General features: G+C 42.2%; 1 protein-coding gene across 5 annotated transcripts in view; it reads right to left on the bottom strand.

Annotated features, from left to right (window-relative positions):
• The window catches only part of LOC103372414 (phosphatidylinositol-binding clathrin assembly protein-like), a 38,209-nt gene extending 24,972 nt beyond the window's left edge, over window positions 1-13,237 (bottom strand). For all 5 annotated transcript variants that reach the window (XM_008302054.1, XM_008302050.1, XM_008302051.1 and 2 more), the window contains exons 1-3: window positions 13,169-13,237; window positions 12,790-13,025; window positions 247-389 (exon numbers count right to left, since the gene is read on the bottom strand). In XM_008302054.1, the coding sequence (XP_008300276.1) occupies window positions 247-389; window positions 12,790-12,919 (273 nt within the window). In that variant the 5' untranslated portion in view covers window positions 12,920-13,025; window positions 13,169-13,237. The remainder of the gene's footprint in view (window positions 1-246; window positions 390-12,789; window positions 13,026-13,168) is intronic.
• Between the last annotated feature and the right edge of the window lie 4,828 nt (window positions 13,238-18,065).

The following is an 18,065-nucleotide window of genomic DNA, read 5'->3' as shown; positions in this document are numbered from 1 at the left end:
AAACTTTTTCCAGCCTGGCCTAGAATGACGATGCAGTGTGTTCAATAAAGACATAACAACCATGTGTGTGTTACTAGTTCAGTCAGATCGTATTTGTCTGCAGGTGTGAGATAAAATCATGGCAATTTCAAAGGCTTCACAAACTTTTTCTTGCAGGCTGTTGTACAAAAACTCTTTAAATTCATATTGACATTCCCCAAAAAAAAATCAGCAAAGGCAGAGAACTGTCTGTATGTAGGCGCTGACCTCGTTGCTGTAGACCATCAGATGGTGTGTGGTGGTGAGGGACTTGAAGACAACCACCCAGCTGGTGTTGGTGGTCCTCTCAAACAGTGTGTCAGCCAGCTGAGGGATGTTCACATTCATCTCATTTGTGCACTGAATCAAGTCTGAGGGATGAGAAAGAGAGAGAGAGAGGCAAGGGTGAGGAGGGGGAGCGATGAGCCAGGATTGTATCGGGGTAATTAAAGCTTATCACCTCAGGGGAAGCAATCGAGTTTGCTGTTGAGTGAAAGCACAGATTTTCACCGTACGGCTTCCTTACTGCCTTTCATCTGCTCCTTTTCATAACAACTTGCAATCGATAACTTACCGGAGGGCAGCGAAATGCTGGTGAGTCAGAGTTTAGGTAAACAGGTACTTTCAGGACAAACAAACGGTTGTACAACACTAAGGTATGCTATCGTCATTACCACCACCTCTGATTAGGTGCTTGCTACAGATTTAACAAATAAAACAGTTTAATGGATATAAAGTCCAAATAAATTTTAAAAAATTCAGAGAAGGTGATAAGAGTTAACTTGAGAAAGTAAGATTACGACATATTCACGGCGTTACTGAGGATTTACATTTACTACCCGAGACTTCTGAAGAGTGAGCACGCCTCTGATTAGTGAACTGGCGGGACATACATCCCCACCGCAGAATGCCACAACCATCTGGCCTGAAGTGAAAACAAATGCCTTCTGGTTCTGCTTTCCATCAAAGAGGCCAGACCTTATCAGACCGCCCATATATCTTCACACAGACAGAACCCTCTCTCAGCGCTGTGTGCATTGAACTTCATCTATGGTGTCACTGTTTTTTAATCTTTGCCCCATCCGTAATGAAAACTTCTGCTACAATAGAAGTTTTTACCATTTGGTGCTCTGGATTGGGAAAATTACTTCACTTTGTTCTTAAGTTGTAACACAAGTTGTCACATTCCTAGAGATCCCACTTAACAGAAAATGAATACATAGAACAAGAGACGATGAAGAGTTCAACCAACCACGATGTTCAAATAGCAAACTTTTACTGATGACTTCATGAATTAAGCTGCATTACATTTAGTCATGTTTATTTACATTATGACAAACCAGCTGATGAAATAGCCACAAGAACCTTGAATGTTAACGTTCATTTCTAACTTACCATAAGGTGAGTATCCATACAGCTAAAGTAGCTACAGTTATGTGGCCCACCGCAGTCAGAACAATCACACTACAATAATGTTGATCCATTATGAGTGTGCAATGACAGAATCAGGAAAAACATCATCCCGTGTTCACAAGGAGACATTATGGCACTGACCAACGGCATTTCTCTGGGATCATGTAAATATACGTCTAATCGTATTTAGACCTTTTAATGAGGAAACTCTACATATTATGTATAGATAATGGATGGATGGATTTTCACAAACAGAACAAGATCAGCTAACTCCACAAATGTCCTGCCTGATATTTTACAGTATGCCAAACGAATGTCTTCATTTTGTCCTTTGCAGAAAATCATATGACACAATAACTGTTGACACGGTTCCCAGCTGTTCAATATTCATAGGCATCAGATACTGAAGAGAGTCTTGGCAGATAATGTAAATAAATATTTAAGTGAATTTTTTCTTCTATTAAGTGACGAGTAATCCTCTCCGGGCACTGCCAAGTACTCAAGATGTGAAAGTAAGAGTAACACAGATACGTTCCATTTTATACCCGTGCTGCAAGTTTATATTTTGAATATTTTGGTTTTTTACTGAACACTGAAAATAAATTGGATGTTCAACTTCAAATAGGACACTAAAATGCATCAATAACAATAGTCTGTTCCAACTGCTGTAACACTGAAAACGTCTTTCCAACCACCTCACTCCACAAAGCTGCATCACAGATATCACTGTAAGCCACTGAAACAGCTCGTAGCAGTTAACAGCCAACAGTAACTACAGCAGGCACTGGTGTGGTATGTTTACATGGGTGGTCTATGAATCCTCAATGTTTGTTGGGAGCCACACAAAAGACTTTTTGCTTTTTACATACACAATAGGCCACCCATGTCACAACAAAAGGCTTTTCAGATTTAACTGAAACAACTGCGTGGAATTCAAACTAACCACCAACTTTTTCACTGGTGTTCCTAAAGTCTTGTTTCGCTGAAGGACAGCCCGCAGCACTTACTAATAAAACCTATAAGTTCAAGTACAAGAAATATATGTGACTGAAGCCACTCACAACTTAACAACTCATCACATCCAGAACAAACTGAAGTGAATGATGCAACAGGAAAAGTCTTACATACAGACAACGTTATACTGATGTATACAATTCATCCAAAATTAATTTCTAGTCTCTTGTCCTTCCCTGTAAGCGAGAGAGCCACTGCTGCTGCAAGTGTTGATTCTCACATGTTTAGTACACCAGAGCCTGAACAGCAAATACGTAAGCATTCTACTAAAAGTGTTTATACTGTCGTGCCAAGCCTGTCTTTAAAAAGTCCTTAAACTGCCAATGCACAGATGATAAACCTATCTGTAACTAATAACCTATCCTTTGGAGCTGCTCTTCCTTTCCTGTAGTTGCTAGTGTGATTGTTTTTTGTTTTAAAATGGTTTTATGTGTTGGGTAAGCAGGTTTCAAATAACTGACAATATTTGTTCAAGGCTCAGAGCTTCAGGCTTCTGTACAAGAACCAGAAAAATGGTGCTGTGGTGAAGATTTAAAAAGCACTATCCAAATGTTTATCAATGTGTAACAGAAAGAAATATCCTGAAATACAAACAATTAGTTAAGCCTGTTGGGCTACAAAGAAGAGTTCATGACTTGAGTTCAGTTATTTTTGCTGTGGACAACGACAGTGAAGAGACTGCTGCTTAAATCTGAAACCAAACAATCTGTCATACGTGTAAAACCAGAGCGGAGGGTTCGGCTGTCCGTGTGCCAGTGGAGGAGTTCACTCTGGTCGAGGGGAGCCAGGTTACGGAGAGCTTCGTAGGTGATCAGGAGGATTTTGAAGTGGATTCGATGGGGGATGTGATCACGGGTGAGGGAGTGGGTGAGCAGGCGGGCAGCCGAATTTTGGATGTACTGAAGTTTCTTGAGGGATTTGGATGATGTACCGTGAAGAAGACTGCTGCAGCTTGGATGAGAGTTTCTGTAGCTGAATAGGGGCGGGATGGCGGCGGGCAATTTTTCTGAGGTGGAAGAAGGCTGTTTAAGTGATGTGCCTAGATGTCTGATGTGAGGGGAAGCGAGCACAGTGGAGCTGTCAATGGTGAGAGAAAAGCTGTGGGTGGATTTGTTGAGGGCTTTCGGACCCATTCTGATGATTTCTGATTTGTTACAGTTCACTTTGAGTACGTTTGTTTGCAGCCATGACTTTACTTCTGTGATGCAGTTGGTGAGTGTCGAATGAGTGACAGTGGGGACTGTTCTGGTGGAGACATAGAGCTGGATGTCATCAGCAAAACAGTGAAAGTGGATAAGTGGCCAAGGCGGAGCATGTAGAGGATGAAGAGGAGGGGGCCGAGAACTGAAAAAAAAAAAAAACTTAATTCTTGCAACATTAACAAAACTTCTGTCAAATACATTTGCAGTATCTGAACAAAACTCCTGAAATGCAGCGTGCCAGATAAGACAACAACATACTATTGTTGCCCTTTCGCACATTATGAAATGTTAATTAATGCATTATAACAAGGAGCTTTAGAGCCCACACACAGTCTGTGGGCTGCTGCGCTGTCCTGCACTGATTCTGAATAGCCAGCATGTGTCTGTAGTTCTAAATGTTTCACTCTAGTCCACCAACTACAAACATGTCTGAGTAGAAACACATTGTAAAGTGCTTTGAGTACCACTAAGGTAGGAAAGTGCTGCATAAGAACACACATTTATTGCAAGCATGTGACTGAGACTTGCTTGATCCTCCCCACAGACTCACAAGTGCTTAAGACTGTGAAGGAACAGTGGTTGAGAACTCCTCCCCTTTGCATATATGAGTACTGACATCCCATCAAATGACTGATTGACCAAAATACTGTTGAACACTGACAGCTTCTGTTTATCCAATATGTTGGACCCTGGAGGTCCCCACAGCTGGATAGAGAAATGAAGAATTCCCTCAGTCACAGCAAAGTGAAAATAATTACTTGTCCAACATGCCAAAAAGCAGTTCTCCACTGGCTCTACAACAAGCCTGAGTATTTCTTTCACTACTGTCACAAGGCCAGAGACTTGGTGTCAAAACAGACGGATCACAGAAGTTATCAGCCACTGTCCCAAATCCAAAGTACCAAAAGTCAACTTGATGAGAGAGCAAATGTTGAGCAACTGCAAGTACATCGGGAGGATTGAGCAAGTGCTTGTTACAGTCCTGTGCCACATTTGTGCACATGGAGCAGAAATGCAAGCATGTTTTTTTTCTGCCCGCACATCCTGTTCTGTCGGCTCGTATCATGTGCACGTGTCTGGGTTTCATGTGCATGGATGCTGAGACTAAAACAACAGAAGTTCACACAGAACAATATATGTGGAAGAACCTAGTTGTAAGATGCACGTTTCTCAGATTACGTGTCCATGGAGGATTTCCTAAAAGGGTAGCATGAAAAGATGGAAGGTCGCATGGAGCTGATACAGAGAAATGATGAGTCAACTCTTTTGCAAAGAGGAAGTAGGACAAAGCTGCTACTGCGCAACGGATTTACAAAAATCATGGGGAAATTTAACACATACTGGAAAAAAAAACACATTTTTGTTTCAGCTACACTTTTATTGTGCATGCTGCAGGTGACAAGCTGTAAGGAATTTGGCTTAGATCGTAGAGTAGGAGACTTCTAAGTAATTCAGCTATGGCAGCAGATTTTTCTATAAAGTGGCACGATGAAGAAAGACATTGCTGCCTCGCATGAATCAACAGCAAAAACAAAAGCGGTGAGACGTTTCTTTCCCAACGCCTATGTCATCATATAGTTACTCTCTTCTATCAAGAACATTACTAATAACCACATGATGTAAACGATCATGAAAACCACAGGATGGTCAGAAATCAAAAAAGGTCTTGCAAGGTGTTGGGTGTTCATGTCAGACCAGCTTTAATGCACCTTGGCATTGATTTTTTAAGTCTCTGAGACCCTAATGGAGGGATGTAGAAACATTCTTCCACCTTTTTTGATGATAACGGTGGAGGGCACTACCACATTGGCCCAAAGCCTCCCAGCATTTAACTGGTTTGAGCACTAGCAATGGTGAAGACCAAAGCATCTGACTCACATCATTGTCATATCAAACCATTCAGTGACCCGTCAAGCATGAAAGATGGGGACACCATCATGCTGGAAGAGAACGCTCCCATCAGCATAAAAATGGTTCTTTAAAGATGATCACTCAAAAACAACCTCGGATCTACTTGATCCCATGAATATTTAGTACAAATGAGCACAAACCTGCTAGAAACTGCTGCCCACAACATAACAGAGCAACTACATCCCTTCACTGTCGAGTTCAAGGGTTCAGGTTTTTCCATAAATTTGTGTTCGTGTAGAAGATTCGCTTATATATTACATATTATATATACCATATTTGAAATTAAAAACCTATTTATTTATATGAAATAAAAGTGTAACTACTAAAATAAAAGTTTCATTAAACGGAAACCGCCTTCATCCTAATCAGCTGGGATAGGCTCCATCCCACCGCGACCCTACAGAGGATAAAGCCGTGTATAGATAATGGACGGATGGATAAACAGAACCCACAACACATCCAGCAGCAATGCTTTTTTTGTGGTCTAGTTTGCAGCACACAAAGTATCACAGAGATGTTTAATTCGTGATTTGTAGTACAAACTGCTGCTTTTTGACATGCTAGTCAGCACTTTAATTCAAGCCTTAATTTCTTCTAGTTTTGCTCATTGTGCTCTTTTCCTTGAATAACGGCAAAGCAGTTCTCACATCTTGTGGAACTTTGAGATAGCATTAGAACATGTTTAGGTTGGTAACGACATTCCAGTGGCCAAATTCGGCCGCTGGAATCTTGCGTGCTTGTAATTAGCAGCATAATTACCAGGAAACCCATTACACGTATCTGAGCCAATCTCACATTTGATCAGTTCAGATCCCCCGTGCTCTGGGAAAGGGCAGGATTATGTAATCATTTCCTGTTGGCTGTTTACCCTTAGCGATCCAAAGCTTTCTGTAGGAACTAGAGAAACACTTCCTGCTTCAGGAAATGTCTATCCCCTCACAATCCAGTTAGTCTGAACATGATGTGAGCAAAGGCACACATGGCGCGGCTCAAACTACATCCATACCGGTCAGAGCTAGCGGGAATCCGTCTTAAAGCGTGACAGGCTAGGGGTTCAAGTATTTGCAGGAAATATTTTGACGGAGCAATATGTGTCCAGACAAATCCTGATAAATCAAAAGGTTTGAGTGGCATCTTCAAAGCATCAGGTGACAGATAGGTGTGTGTTCTCCACTACATGCTGTGAGCTCTGGTGGCCTGTCAGAGCAACTGCATCATGGCAGGTTGTTTGAGGTGTGTGTGGGATCTCGTGCAGCCTGTCACTTTATCCCACTGCAGTCAGTGTGAGTTCTGAGTAGCGTTACACTTAACAGAGCCTCTGCAGTCGCAGCTCCAAGGCTCTGGAATTCTTAGAGAAGCATCATCACTGTTCATTTCTAAAAGCTGTCTGAAAACTCATTTTATGCCCTGGCCTTCGACCCGGCATGAGACTCCTGTTTTATTGTTTTTACTGTTCTTATTGTGCCTTAATGATTTTATTATAATTTTATTGCATTTTGCATTTTAGATGTTTTAAAAATGGTTTTATATTTCGTGTTCAGCACTTTGTTTCGACTTTTGTTGCGTTAAAGTGTTTTATAAATAAAGTTGAGTTAACAGAAGTCATTATGCCTCAGATGAAGCAGACAGACACAGCTGAGGTCCCTCCTACCGCCATCACTGCTGTTGTGAAGCCAAGATGTCGTAACATCAGTGAGATCAAGAAAATAAAACACTTACTGCAAAGCACTTCTTTCACTATTTTGTTATCTAATGACTCCTCCAACATTAAATATTGAGAAGAGCACCCTTCCTCCACTAATTCAATACGCGTTCATGCTGCACCAGCAGATGCAAGTCGTACTGGCAGGGCAATAAAACTTATGAAAGTGTTGAACAATCTAGACTCTCAGATTGCGATCCACTTCAATACAAGGCCTGAATTACTCCACAACATAAATTCCTGTTTGAGTAAAACTTACAGCGGTAACATATTCAGAAAATGTAATTTCATAAGGTCTTTAAATCATCTGCTCTAAACATTTTATTGTCTGCTTTATTGTCTCATCCTCACGAGGGTTGTGGGGGGCTGGAGTCTATCCCAGCTGACTTAGGGTGAAGGTCACCAGTCTATCACAGGGCTACACTTAGAGACAGACAACCAAGCACACTCACATTCACACCTACGGACAATTTAGAATCACCAATTAACCTCAGCGTGTTTTTGGACTGGGTGGGAGGAAGCCAGAGAACCTGAAGAGAACCCACGCTGTACGGGGAGAACATGGAGACTCCACGCAGAAAGATCCTGGGTGTCCTCACCAGGACGTGAACCGGTGCTAACCACCGAGCCACCTTGCAGCCCCATTTTATCGTCTCATTTATAGTAAATTATCTGCACATTTACTTGAATGTCTTTTAGAAACCAACGTGACATCCACAACTTCAGCAAGTCAGCAAACCCAAGTTCCCATGTCACGTGCTTCTAAAGAGAAACAGCGTCTGACCACAGCTAGCCATGTCAACGTGCACCACTGGCCATGCGAGTGCTGAGAGTTATTTGATACAGAACCAGAGGAAAACGGAACCACAATCCAGTCATCAAAACACGCGAGGCATGAATAAGATCTTGCAATGCTCCAGAGCTTTACTTCATATGGATTTGCATGTATGCCAGGGGTGTGGGTGAGACTGTCACTCAATGGACAACAAGCAACTGGATGGGCTCAAGGTGAGAAGCAGGAAGCTTTCTCCACTCATTCTCCTCCCAGGTCTCTTTCCTACAATATGTTCAGTCAGTCACCATACACAGTCTTTTGCAACACACGACACAAAAACAGCTCAGCTTAGGTTTGAAACTTTGCCCTCTGTTTAAATAGTATTCTTAATCATTAACGTCCTCATGGTGGAAACATACCAGCTAAACAGACCAGCGCATCTCAAAAAATGAAACGTCTCTAAAAAGTTCTATATTTTCCTCAGTTACTTACCAAAGTAAAAAATAAATATATATATCTTCTAGTTTTGCATATTTCTCACACCTTAATGTTACAGATCATTAAAGTAATATTTATATTTATTTAATATTAGACAGAGATAGCCTACAAATCACAAAATGCAGTTTTTATAACGACAATGTATTAAAGATTTATTGAAAAGCTACAAACTGCCTCTTCAATGACCAAACTCCATTTTACCTTAAAGATCTTATTGTGCCGTATCATATTCGGAGATCAAAACTGATATCTCGATTCCAGCACAGCGGAAGAATAGTCGGCTGTTCGGTTATTCGGGTCCAACCCTAATAGTGATGGTACCAGACATGTCTTAATAAAGTACACCAAAGTTATAAAAGTACTGTTTTCCAACACTGTGGTGCTGCTGGTGGGACACAATTGTACTGGATTAGCACGCGACAGTTTGTGCAAAACGTCCGTGTGTCCCAAGAATCATTCCAATACATCAGCGATCAGAACAGAGACGTCCTGGTGAAAAACGACACAAATCACCACCTGTGCGTTGCATTCATCAGTCTCGTTGGTCATGATAACCCCGCCCCCAGCCCCTGACGTACTCGGTGCTTAGCTCTGGCCCAGCAAAGTGTTGGTGGTGCTAAGTCGGGCACTAGCACGGAACTAGCACTGGAACCACTTTGGTGGAAAAGGGGTAATAATGGCACATACAAAAAGAAAAAACTGAATTGCTGCCTGCTGCTTAACAGAAACTCTCAGTGGAGGAAATACCTCCACTAGGGACCTACAAAGTCCACATATCCAGCAGTTTGTAGTTTCATACACACTACTGGGGCGTACATTGCAGTAAACACACTGGTGCAAATTTTCCCAGAAGTCATTTCACATTTTAAACAAGCACCCATTACTTTTCCCTACTTGCTAACTGCAGAGTCTCTTTAAAGTGATGTGGCTGAGTGTATCTAACATGTCAGTGTCACAGAATGTGAACTGTAGCTCAGCAAACTCATTTTAGATGGTACAGACGGTCATATCTCACCTTAATCCAGCGAGACATATCGGAGCACTATCTGGCTGGTCAGGAAACACAAGTGCCCCCTTCAGCCCTCTTTACATACCTCAAACCTAAAGTGAGATTCCTGGTAGCCGGAGGGTTTCCAGATCACTTCCACAACAAGAGGCTTCAGTTTAGCAAATCAACAGAACATACGCATGACCTGGTTGTACGGAATCAGGAAGGTCACTGGGACTGTATACTGCACACTAGGATGTGACTGTTTATCAGCCGATTATTGAGGTCATTATGGGCCATTTTTCAGATTACTGGTATCGTAATTACTATTGACCAATTATCGCTTTGGCTGTGATGCAGCCGGCTCTCTCTCTCAGTCAGTCTGTGGTCTGAAGCAAAGTTGCGCCCAAAGTGCTATCTGATTGGCTGTTACACGGCATGAGTAACAGCAAATCACTGAAAGCCACTGATTACAGACTGGGATTGACAAGCACTATGACAGATTGTGAATGCTCCGGTGAATTAGCGGAGCAGTGTGTGAAAGGTGAGGCAGCAGATGTTGCTGAAGCTGCAAAAAAACCCACAATCTTCAACAAGCATGCCCAGCTTCACTGCTACACGGAAAATGCCACAATTATTCACATTTTGGTATCAGTACAGCTGGAACGTGGTTTACAAATGGTGCTAGGCGACTGATACCACTGAGAGGTCTGCTGTGGCTTTTAGCCGATGGCTAACTGCATCTGGAGAACTGAAACATTTATCGAAAGTCACATGAACTTTTACAGTCGGCTCCAAATGACTGATAGATCTCTAAAAGAGACACAACCTGCAAAAATAAACAAGAAGCACAACCATAACCGCAAATCAGGACATTGGCTGCTTTCACAGTAACAAAGGCTGCACTGACGGCCAGGATCTAAGTGAAGAGGCAGATACAGATTACCCTGAAACAGTGTCTGGAAAACAATAAGACGGCAGGCTTTAAGATATGGACCTTAGTGGGCTATGAAAGTGTTGGGACACAGATTAACAAAACAGAGAAAACAGCAGATGGAACTGTAGGAGACAAACTGAGCAACCATCTTAAAGTAAACAGGATTTCTGTTTTACATATGAGGTGTGTCAGAAAAGTTCCAGGACTGGTGTCACAAAAGACATATTTCAAACCCAAACTACAAACTAGGAGTTTCCCCCTTCAGACCATCAACCAGCACGAAGGAAGAATCCTTCCAGGAGTGCATGGCAGCAGAGAAGCCTGGGAAAGTGTGTTATACTCCATGGGGATTACTTGGAAGGGGAAAACTTATAGTTTGGATTTGAAATATATCTTTTGTGACACCAGTCCTGAAACTTTTCTGACACACCTCGTATTCAGTTATAGTAATCATGAAAAATAAAGTAACCAAATGAATGAATGAATGAAAGGTTCCCTGCCATCAAATCCTGCCAATTTATAACATTCAGTGTATCCTGGTTCCAAATATCGGTTATATACCTTTCTTGATTTCAACTAATCAATAGACATCGGCCCTGAAAAAAACATATCGGTCAACCCCTACTGCGTACTCCATCAGTTTAAGGATGCGGTTATATGAAACCCAAACTCTCCAGCACTAAACATGCCGCTTCTTGCTCAATCTAGGCTTAAAATAGGAGGTAAATGAACATGGATTCCACACCACACGACCTGCAATACGCACTGCTATCTGTTGCTAAGCCAGTTAATTCAACAGAACACAGCAGGGTGACGTAACACATGCAATCTACTCACCAGTTTCTTATAAATACTAATTAAACAGGACTTTTGCTGTTGATCATGCTATCAATCAAACTACAAATATCTGACATGAGAATACGTCAGCAATATAGTTTCTATTCAAAATTAAACTGCAATGACCACAGTCAGTGTATTGTATGTTTGCAGTTTGTCGATCAAAGTTCTACCAAGTTCTAGTGCTAGGAGTTTCTTCTTTCATTTACAAGACCAAAACCTAAGATGGTCTACCCCTGATGACAAACACCTCAGTGGAAAATGATTCTACCCAGGAATTCAGCTTGATGTCTTCTCTGAATCCAAATGCCAACAGCAACCCTTCGTCCGTGCATGTTTTCATGTCGCGTGTGCACGGAGAGGAGGTGCTATCTACATACGGGTCCACTGTGCTGACTGTATATAACGATGTGTTGGAATCAGCCACAGGTTTCCTTAAGAGTGATTTTATACGGCGGTTCTGACAATTGCCATCTTGGTAGTAATGAACTCCTCCTAACGCTCAACAAATGAACAGAGATGAAGTGTGAGCAGAGCTGAGGTGGGCCAGATAAATGTCTACGGGGTACGCTTAACTTTTTAAGCAGTTAACATAGAAACTCAACCCCGGTACAGTTGTCATGAAGAAGGAAAAGATCTATTGAGACCACAGACGTTTTTTTTCCCCAGGTGGTCAACATGTTAATTTTTACTATAGATTTGGCCATTTTAACGTTGGGGTCTGCAGGCGTCCACAGCCTCATTTGACCAGTCAAGGAACTGCATTTTTTATTTTTTGGCATTTTCTAGTTGGCTTCAGTTTCAGGCCTGGAGGTCACTGCTTGGTGTGTTTTCGATGTGTGTGTGAGACAGAGCACAAGAGCCACAGAATACAAATTTGAACAGCAATAAGTGGTGAACAGATTAAACCACTACACATGAATCAGTTCATGAGAAGCGCTGGTGTCTGGGACTGTTTCACCAGCACATAGCTGCCACCACTGTTTTATTAGGACTTTTTACTGACATATCCCATTTCCCCTGGGATTAATTTAGTGTCTATCTATCTATCTATCTATCTATCTATCTATCTATGTATCTATCTATCTATCTATCATTGTGGACTACTGTGTCAATGCTGCTGCACCTGCGGATAGAAAAAATGTCTACAAACCAGCACAGCTTCCTGCTCGGGTTAAACTGTTGACTCTAATGTCAGAATAAACGCCCAGACACTGTGGTTAATCATTTCAAAGGTAAATGCTAAAACCTCCACATTACCCTGTTAGCATCAAGAGGCTGCTAACACGGAGCTAACAGCGGTCCAGTGATGGGAACGTTTGACGAACCGAGATGAAATGGACGGTTTGTGTTGAGCAGGACACCAGTCCAACTTAACGGTACATTTAACGCCATGTGCAGGCCTCAGAGCCGCAGACAGCATTCACAGTGTGACTTTAACTGAAATAAGGGAAGACTACACCACTAACCAGCACAGAGGAAGAGGCTACTTACAGTCCAAATGCTTCTTTTTCGGCCCCATGACTTCATGCGTGGTCGCTTTGCACACAGTTTTGGAGATCGCCGAGCCGGTGACACTGTGCTGAGCAGCAGTTATCCTGTCAGTAATGCTCTGTCCAGACATGGTGTATCGGATTAAATTAGCTGTCACCGCAACAGAAAGGTTTCCAAATCCAGCAGATCGTCTGGCTTTATGAAGACGGCGTCGGTCCTCCAAAGGTCTGTGCCACCTGACAGCACCGGAGACAGACAGACAGAAACAATGAGAACACGGCAGTAGCTCGGCTAGCTAGCTAGCTAGCTGAGGGACCCAGACGACCGCTAGCTTTGGACACTGAGCGACATTTATCTTTAGATGCTGTGTGATACCGACCCAGTGGTTCACTCGATCCTCACGTCCACCGTCTCTTCTCTTCCCGTAGTCTCTCACATACCGCTGCTGAGCGGACAAAATAAAAATGGAACATACTTCCGGATGTATCTTTCAGAATAAAAGCAATATTCAGTATGGCGATGAACTACCGCCAGAATTTACCATCTCCAGCGTCATTTGCATCATTGGCTGAGCAAATTTTAACTGTTCCCTGCCAAATATCACACCCAAAGTTTAGTTAGTGGTTGGGAACAGGTTTGTAGCACCCATCATTACACCCATAAGTGTGGCTGCAGGACTTGGAGCCTTTACTTTGGAGCCAGGACGTGTCAGGTGGTTTCATCTGTGCGCAGCTTGACGCGGACCTCGGTCTGCTTGTCTTTGGTTCCCACGCTGAACTCCGTCCAGCTTCGAGCAGCACCTCCCCGTCCTCCGTGTAAATCATCGTTTAAATGGTCAGATGGCTTTAAAGGGAAATGGCGCGGCGGTGTCCGGGCCTCTCACTGGGCACCAGGTGCTGCAGGTGACAGCCGCCTGATGGACCTGGAGTTTGGTTCCACCTCCGTCATCTGATGTGGCTGATGTGAGCCTTTAGCAGCCTCTCTGCTCTGCACTGATAGTAACTCTAGTGACACTTCACTTTGATGATTACAGTCACAATCTGCAAAAATACTGACAGTTAAAAGTACTTCATTACACTCTCGATGTGTTTTTCTGTCACACTATTATTTCAGATCAAAGGTGCGATTTTGGATCAACATTCCAGTTTAGTTATTATTAATTTGTATTGTCAGAATTTCCACAACCACTTGCGTTTAATTCACAATTTCAGGAACTTGTTGATCTCATATACAACAATACTGGAGCGACCTGAATTTGATTTTGGATCAAGGAATGAAGCTCTTTTCGCATTTAGACGAACCCTTGAACAAACCGAACCAAACCACTCAGCAGTCTGGTGCGCATCCCCCACAGGAAGCGGCTGTCTGTGTGCGGGTCCTGTGATCTGGAAACCACGTTTAACATGTTTTACGTGTCACATAGAGAACTGCTGTGGCTTTCCTTAGAATATATAAAGTGAAACACCCATGTTCATTTATATTTATTTATTTGACCTTTATTCTACCAGGTAGAAATGTTTCAGAACCGTTTGCAAACATGACCTGGCCAACAGTGGCGATTCTAGGTTTTATTTTTGGGGGGCCAAGGCTGTGTTTTTTTAACCCAATTACTGCTGTATTCGTAGATGTAGCCTACAGCAATTTCTCAAGAAGTGTTCCTTACTTGTACTCACACTGTATGACTAAATATAGACGTAACCTGATTAAATAGATCAAACAAAATAAACATGATCTGGGAAAAGGTTTCTGGTCAGAACATACTTGTACAACATGGAATGTACAATAACTGCTTATTTCAAAAGCAGCTCATGACACTCAAACTGATCCACAGTGAAGACTGATGTCAATAACAGCCTGATGGCTCACGGTACATTACAACGATACCTACATGTAAATACACACATAAACACAATGCTCTCCTCTTTTGTATTAAAAATGTTCTTCATTTGCTCTGAGGAACGTCTGTCTGTCCTGCTCTGGTGCTGATGATGGGCTCCAGCTGCTGGACTGGTCCTGCTTTGGATGCCTGTCCTCAGAACTGTCCCCCTGGAACCTGTCTGGGTCACTGGTCTGACCCTCACTTGGCTTCTTCTTAACTGTTCAGGACTTTTGGGATCTTTTGGACCAATCAGATTCCAGGAGAGGCCATGGCCACTGTAGCCGCCTATGCTGACCAAGACGCACCAGCAGGAAGGAATACACATGTAAATTACAGACACAAATAGACACATAAACACAACATAGAACAAAAGTAAACAAGTAAGAAGCATGGGGGCGTATGCATGCGAGTGAAAAAAAGATGTGCACGAGGTGTAAGAAAGTGTGTGTATATAAGTATGTAAGTAAAGTCCAGCGTGATCAGCAGGAGCAACAGTCAACTACAATCTGATGGATTTTAAGCTTGAAGGTGATGAGCGGAGTCAGAGTTGCAGGTTTGAGTGTTTGGTAAAGTGTTCCAGTCAAAAGAGTTACGGCCAAAAATAGTGGAGGTCCTGGGGATGATGAGCTTGATGTATTCACTGGACTTAGTATGATAAGGATTATGGACGACATGCACATCGACTGTTTAAGTCTCAAAGGTAGTCGTGGAGAAGAGGTAAAACACTGTAGTTTTCTACTGTCCTTTATTATCTAAGGGTCTACAGAGGATGTTCCCTACGTGACCCAACTGTAGGGCTAAAAGCATGACCAGTGTAAAAAGCTGCCAGAGTACAATGACCTTTCTTAGTCATTTTTAAAAATGACTTTCAATATTGGCTGAGCTTTTATGTTCCTCTCCCATACTGACTTCTTCGTAATACAGATAGGAAATGAAAGCCCTTTTTCAAACCACACAAAGGAGGGCTGCTTGATTCTAAACCTTTTATTGCAGACTAACGTTCCAACCCTAGTGCGTCTTCATCAGAGTCAAAATAGACCAAGGTGGGGTGGTGTTTAGCACCGTTGCCTCACAGCAAGAAGGTCGCCGGTTTGAAAAGTTTGAAAAAGAAAAGTTCTCCATATAATCCAGCATTAATGCTTTGGTGACTCCTGCTTAGTGAACGTTTAGCTGTGACACTTCCAACAGCGACAGATCGTTACTACATTTAGTAAAACTTTGAGGACATCTAGTGGTAAACATGGAAATATGGCACCTTGAACCTACATCAGAGAAGTTCATTTTAATGAATAAACACTCCTTGGTGGATACTCTCATGCAGTTGTACGTCCTCTTTATGTGATGTTAATCACATTCCTGTAATGAATTTTCCACTGCAGACAACTGACTTCAAGCTGCAGTTTAGTCAACCCCATGTTCAAGTGGGGTATTTGAGGTTTATGCATGTAGTTAGTGTACTAGCACACTATTTATTATGCCTCATACTCCTCAGTGTGATGGTGTCATCATTTGGTGTTTAGAATTTTTTAAAAAAACACAAAAAAACAAAAGCAAAATCAAACAAGCAAACAAACTACAATTGTTTTGCCAATAGAAAACATCTCCACTGCAGCCGTTCTTGCATTCTATGATGTAAACCAGTGAAACAAGCAGCTATGTGCTGAGTGGGTTGCTGCTGGTCTGAAACTGGGGGGTCAGGACCCCCATAGGGGTCCCAAGATTTTGCTCTTTTTAAAATTATTTTCTTTTGTTTTTGTTTTTTTTTCCCTTTCATTTGTTTGAAATAAATTCAAGTCATTCATCAATTCAAAAGAAAATTAATGTCTCCTGTAAAGAGCCTAATCTGTGGAATTAACACATTAATTTTTAACACATTAATGAGTGAACAACAAAGTTTTTACTTATGCCATTTTAAAAATTCAAACAGGGGGGTCACGAACACAAACTTCTGTTATCTTGGGGGTCGTGACTCAGAAAGTTTGAGAACCACTGATCCGGAACAGTGACTGACGCTGAGAAGTGTGCTGACAGAGAAAGAGTGCCTTGTTTCTAGTTTGGGCCTGTGAGAGATTCTCCACTTATTTATATGAAACTGGCAACTTTACAGCTCAAAAGGAGCACAAACGGCTTCCCCCGGCAGTCGCAGGCCCTGAACACACCAAGGTTATGCCAGATCACATAGAAGGAATACGTAGCATGCTTCTGCTCTGATGAAGGTGTTTTACAAAATTAACCACACTGGCACATAGCGTACCTCCGCTCTGCTGAGGCTGTTTTGCACTGATAGTCATCACATCCTCCCTGTAAGATATCAGCAGATGCATCACACAGCAGCTAACAAATGAAAAGTATCAACAGCCGGAGAGCAGGAAATACCAGTAGGGAGGTTCTGTTTCCGGGGTATGGTTGCTGCTGATTGGATGAATTGTGTGCCAATCATGTGCCGAGCAATATGGACGTATCTGTGCACCTACGAAGGGAGCGCTAAGTCTTAACCATGGTTTCTCCCCAACCATGCAGCCGATCACATTGCACTTCACTGAATAAAATGTTTATGTTGCACGAGTGTGTGGTGGTCCTTCTAACCTTCTAACCCAGAGGTGTCCAATCCTGGTCCTCGAGGGCCACAGTCCTGCATGTTCTAGATGTTTCCCTCTTCCAACACACCTGATTCAAGGGATCAGCTCATCATTAAGCTCTGCAGATGCCTGATAATAATTCTGATCATGTGAATCAGGTGTGTTGGAAGAGGGACACATCTAAAACATGCAGGATTGTGGCCCTCAAGGACCAGGATTGGACACCCCTGTTCTAACCTCTGTCAGCTCATTTTAAAAACACTCAACCAAAACCCGATGCCTTCACAGGATTGCTAGCTGAGACCTACAAATGCACACACTTGGTAGAATTGGTAAGGTCTTGGCCTTACTGTGTGAAGTGCTATGAAATGACACATGTTGTGAGTTGGCATTATATAGATAAAACTGAACTGAACTTAAAAAATTATGTTGGTGTTAAAAAATAAATATATCAAAATTTGAAACATGTTTTGTCGCTTGTGTAAAGAATCAGTGAAGTACAGTGACACTGGAGGCTGTGTATGGACATCGTAGTTCCATAGAGAGTAAGATGTGAGAACAAATTAAACCATAGCGTGAGAGCTTTTTGCACTCCTGGAAATCAACTTACACTTCAAAAGAAACTGAACTCAATTCATCACATCACCATTTTATTTCAAAATATAGCCATTCCCAGTACGAGCTGAGAAATGTTCTTTTACTGCTCAATAGTTGATCTTGGCTAAATCAACCTAGCATGGCTTTTTATTTACTCCTCGGTCATATGTTGAGGATGGTGATGATTAGACACCTGAGCTTAGCACTCTGACTAGAGGCCA

This window comes from Stegastes partitus, unplaced genomic scaffold (genome assembly GCF_000690725.1).
Source record: "Stegastes partitus isolate 25-593 unplaced genomic scaffold, Stegastes_partitus-1.0.2 Scaffold1751, whole genome shotgun sequence".
Lineage (NCBI taxonomy): Eukaryota > Metazoa > Chordata > Actinopteri > Pomacentridae > Stegastes > Stegastes partitus.
Note: the sequence above shows the minus strand (reverse complement) of the source record. Positions and strands in the feature narration are given on the sequence as shown.